The sequence below is a fragment of the Lygodium microphyllum genome, chromosome 27 (assembly GCF_053477565.2).
Source record: "Lygodium microphyllum isolate KBCC chromosome 27, Lygodium_microphyllum_v1.1.10, whole genome shotgun sequence".
Classification (NCBI taxonomy): domain Eukaryota; kingdom Viridiplantae; phylum Streptophyta; class Polypodiopsida; order Schizaeales; family Lygodiaceae; genus Lygodium; species Lygodium microphyllum.
The window spans coordinates 15,483,227-15,488,003 of record NC_141161.1 but is presented as its reverse complement, the minus strand read 5'-3'; the positions used below and the strand labels follow the sequence as shown (position 1 = coordinate 15,488,003).

Genomic DNA, 4,777 nt, shown 5'->3' with positions numbered 1-4,777 from the left:
CACACACCTTAGATTGGAGTGGCATGTAATTGGCAATAACGATGCTTGCAAGTTTATTGATGTGAGAGTGCGGGTTCTCTAGGTAATAAAACTTATGTCTATGTGATAGTACTCATTTGTAGCACTGGAAAGTTTAATTAGAATAGTCGTAACACGATTTTCCTTTCCGATACAAGTTAACAGCTTAAGGCATCGGTTGACAACTATATTGAATCTATCAGCGAGGCTCACCAGTACCCATGCTATACCTTTAAACACCTTTGTACTCCTAGCATCCTCAACAGAGCCAACAAAATCACTACTCTAATATGAGCCATCACATCACATCACATCACATCACATTACAGAACAATGCTGATCAATAGTGGGGAGAGGGGTTTATGGGACGTGGCCAAATGGAGGCTTGGAGAGGAGGGAGTGGAGAAGGCTATAGAGAAATCGGGGGCCTCACAAAGGGCCAGCCCCACCGTATCCATTTCTTGTGGGCAGGGTGTCTCTCTCTGCAAAGAAGGCTTCTGGTTATATGAGCCACTCGTCTCTTTCGTCGCAGCCTCTCCCGAGTCCTCTCAATCCGGAGGACTACTCCCACAGCCGTGTGGCCGGCTGAAGGCTCGTGGACAGCTCCCTGAATCGCCATATCCTCTGCACCGGACGTCCAATCCCTTTGCTTGAAGACAGCTTATGTGCTGCCCCTGCTTGTAATCATTTCGCGTCCATTGGAGCATCTCTCCATCAGACAGAAGGCACAAAGATGGTGTCTGCCATGGCCCAACTTGGCTCTGCATCCTTGCCACCTGGCGCTTCCGTTCAAGCTACAGCCACTGCAAACTTGCAGGACCAGAAGAGGGTTAATAATGGTGTGGTACCCATCTCTGGGTTGAAGCTCTTGGCTGGCTCGCCTGTGGCTTCTTCTGTCGGGGCTTCTAGCTGGTCTGATGCCTGGAAATACACATGCTCTCCCAGTGTCAGGAATTTGTGGCGCCGATGCACAGTCCATGCCATGGCTGCAGATGGTATAACATGCTTCTCCGCATACTTTTCCAACCACAAACACATGCATGCGTGCTTGCACGCATGCCACACCACACTTAGTTAGAAGGGGACTTATATCTGTACCTGACAAGGCGCCTCTATGAGGTTTAGAAAATAAAGAAATTATCAAATCGCTCATGCACATGACAATTCTGAAGAGAATTACGCCCAAACATCAACACGAGATTGAAAAGCTTTACATAAATATAGCTCTAATATTAGTTCCTCCTTGCATGTTTAACATACTCCCTTGCAAACCTTGTCCTCTGCTATTAGTCAGTTTTTGAAACTTGGTGATACATGAATCATATTACTCTGGGTGAACCTTCACAATGCCAGTGACAGTTACTCTCTTTGAAATCTGTTGATGCTGCAGTTGAATAGTGAGGTGGCATGGTCTATTTGATTTTGTATCTCCTTCTTATCTTTCAGGTGAGAAAAGGGAGGTTCCTCTGAAAGACTACCGCAATATTGGAATCATGGCACATATTGATGCCGGCAAAACTACCACTACAGAAAGAATCTTGTTTTACACAGGCAAGAACTACAAAATTGGCGAGGTACATGAGGGCACTGCCACTATGGACTGGATGGAGCAGGAGCAAGAAAGAGGAATAACAATCACATCTGCTGCAACTACTGCCAAGTGGAAGGACCACCGCATTAACATAATCGACACACCAGGTCACGTGGACTTCACTTTGGAGGTGGAGCGAGCCCTCAGAGTTCTTGATGGAGCAATTTGTTTGTTTGATAGTGTTGCTGGGGTGGAGCCACAGTCAGAGACTGTTTGGAGACAGGCAGACAAGTATGGTGTGCCGAGAATCTGTTTTGTCAACAAAATGGATAGACTGGGAGCCAATTTTTTTAGAACTCGCGACATGATCATAAGTAACTTGGGTGCAAAACCCCTTGTGTTGCAAATACCCATTGGGTCTGAGGATACATTCCAGGGAGTTGTTGATCTAGTCAGAATGAAGGCCATAGTCTGGAGTGGTGAGGAGCTTGGCGCCAAGTTCTCTTATGAGGACATTCCTGCTGATCTAGCCGACTTAGCTGCAGAATACCGAGCCCAGATGATTGAGACAATAGTTGAGCAGGATGATGCTGCAATGGAACAATATTTGGAAGGAGTTGAACCTGATGAGGAAACCATGAAGAAACTGATTCGTAAAGGAACTGTCTCCCTATCCTTTGTGCCTGTTCTTTGTGGATCAGCATTCAAAAACAAGGGTGTTCAGCCGTTGCTTGATGCGGTTGTGGACTACCTTCCATCACCACTTGACTTACCAAGCATGAAAGGAACTGCACCTGAAGATCCCGAGGCTGTCATTGAGAGGATGGCCAGTGATGATGAACCTTTTGCAGGTTTAGCTTTCAAAATCATGACCGATCCTTTTGTGGGTTCTCTTACATTTGTTCGAGTTTATTCGGGAACTCTGTCCGCAGGGTCCTATGTTCTGAATGCTAATAAAAACAAGAAGGAGAGGATTGGACGTCTTCTTGAAATGCATGCAAACAGTAGGGAAGATGTTAAGATAGCTCGAGCTGGTGACATTATTGCTCTTGCTGGTTTGAAGGATACAATAACAGGTGAAACACTCTGTGACCAAGAGAAACCTGTGATCCTTGAGCGTATGGACTTTCCTGATCCAGTCATCAAGGTTGCAATTGAACCCAAGACAAAAGTTGATATTGATAAGATGGCAGCAGGTCTAATTAAACTGGCTCAGGAAGATCCATCTTTCCATTTTTCAAGGGATGAGGAAAGCAACCAGACTGTTATAGAGGGCATGGGAGAGTTGCATCTGGAGATCATTGTTGACAGGCTAAAGAGGGAGTTCAAGGTAAGACTTCGGTGGCTGCTTAATTGTCAAAAGAAAAGTCCTTTGACAGTTTGTATGCTTCTTAATTTAGGTTTTCAAGCAAGGTAACTGAGAAACACTTCACCTCTGAAATGATTCACCCCCAAAATGTTGTGTTTCAGTATGAAGTCCTACACCCTTGGATAGGTCTGAAGTGAAATGCACATGAAATGGCATAATAACACATTTAAGATACATATTTTCAGTAGGTTTTAAATAGAAATTACTTTTTTCCCTTGGAGTGGAATGGGTAGGCGAAATGTTGCATGTTGAAATGTTTTATTAGTGAAATGTGTCGAAGTGTCATTTTCAGATTTAATATTTTGGTTGTCTTGCTGTGCATAGGAACACTAATCCATCCAATTTGTCATATTCATGGGTTCATGGTTTTTTCTTCACAGGTTGAAGCCAATGTTGGTGCTCCTCAAGTCAATTATAGAGAAAGTATTTCTCGACCATCAGAGGTGAAGTATACGCACAAGAAGCAGTCAGGTGGCCAGGGCCAGTTTGCAGAGATAGTTGTGAAGTTTGAGCCTCTTGAAGCCGGTACTGGCTATGAATTCAAGAGTGAAATCAAGGGTGGTACAGTCCCCAAGGAGTACATACCTGGTGTTGTAAAGGGTCTCGAAGAGAGCATGTCCAATGGTGTATTAGCCGGTTTTCCGGTGGTGGATGTCCGAGCTACCCTAATCGATGGGTCATATCATGAGGTGGATTCCAGTGTCTTAGCCTTCCAGTTAGCTGCAAGGGGAGCTTTCAAGGAGGGTATTTCTAAAGCTGGGCCAAAGCTCTTGGAGCCTTTGATGAAGGTGGAAGTTGTCACACCAGAAGATCATCTAGGGGATGTTATTGGTGATCTCAACTCAAGGCGAGGACAAATCAACAGCTTTGGGGATAAGCCTGGAGGCATGAAGGTATAATATACTGTTTTCCAAGAAGTATTCTCGTAATTGGAACTGTATGCTGACTCTGTTTATTTTTCTCCTGGAGCATCTCCAGGGTGCTTAACTCTTTCATTTTTCTTATGAGCTGCCTTGGTTTTATATGGCAGGTGGTTGATGCTCTTGTACCTCTGTCAGAGATGTTTCAATATGTTAGTACACTGCGGGGCATGACTAAGGGCAGGGCATCTTATACAATGCAACTTGCCAAGTTTGATATTGTGCCTCAGCACATTCAGAACCAGATTTCAGCCAAGGCACAAACAGCTGCAGCAGCATAGCAGCTGCCGTGTTCCGGTTCAGATAACGAGTGAAGAACTTGCTTTGTACATGAAAGTCTGGCTCTAAAACACAGCACTAGATGATGGATGGGGTTCTCTGGTTTAGTTATCTAAAAGAGCCCATTGAGAGTTGCACATTCCCTCATGGTGCATTCAGTAACCTGTACCTATGGTTGTTTTTGTTTTGGATGCCACGATCATTTGCCCAATACTCTAAATGCCATGCATGCACTTGAGCCATGATATCTGCTCTTGTTTGTTTCTCGACAAAAGGTTTTTAGAAAAAGAACCCACCTTCAAAGTTTGGTTTTGAACCCTCTATTTGCCACCATTCACAGTACTTGTATTCTTACTGTGCATTCTTGCTACCACCTGTCAGTATCTTCAATGATTACAATTCCTGGTGTATCAAACCAGTGCCACTAAGTGCAATCTGATCACTGCCAAAAATGTGGTTTGCAGCTTGGTTACTCATTCCTTTTGTTTCCTGTGCTCTGTTAACACATATATTTATTTGTTATCATGCCATTGCCACGGTTAAAAGCCAAATGATTATCAGTCTCTAGGTTAAAAGTCTATCCTTCTGGCCTTCGTTGCTACAGCATATGTACACGTGAAGATAAGGGCTGCAGCTATTTTAATGTATGTGCATTGGCTG

At 44.2% G+C, this 4,777-nt stretch overlaps 1 protein-coding gene across 1 annotated transcript; it reads left to right on the top strand.

Moving 5' to 3' along the window:
* The first annotated feature begins 511 nt into the window (after nucleotides 1–511).
* On the top strand, nucleotides 512–4,541 carry SCO1 (Translation elongation factor EFG/EF2 protein). The gene is made up of 4 exons (XM_087668771.1): nucleotides 512–1,013; nucleotides 1,465–2,879; nucleotides 3,299–3,811; nucleotides 3,949–4,541. The coding sequence occupies exons 1-4, from the start codon at nucleotides 752–754 to the stop codon at nucleotides 4,117–4,119; spliced, it is 2,361 nt and encodes a 786-aa protein (XP_087524897.1). The 5' UTR covers nucleotides 512–751; the 3' UTR covers nucleotides 4,120–4,541.
* The last annotated feature ends 236 nt before the right edge of the window (nucleotides 4,542–4,777 follow it).

What these genes read in the sequence shown, in the direction of transcription:
- SCO1 (XM_087668771.1), top strand. Translation starts at nt 752, where the DNA reads ATGGTGTCTGCCATGGCCCAACTTGGCTCTGCATCCTTGCCACCTGGC. An exon ending in CCATGCCATGGCTGCAGATG is followed by an intron (nt 1,014 to 1,464) that starts GTATAACATGCT and finishes CTTATCTTTCAG; the next exon opens with GTGAGAAAAGGGAGGTTCCT. An exon ending in GGCTAAAGAGGGAGTTCAAG is followed by an intron (nt 2,880 to 3,298) that starts GTAAGACTTCGG and finishes TTTTCTTCACAG; the next exon opens with GTTGAAGCCAATGTTGGTGC.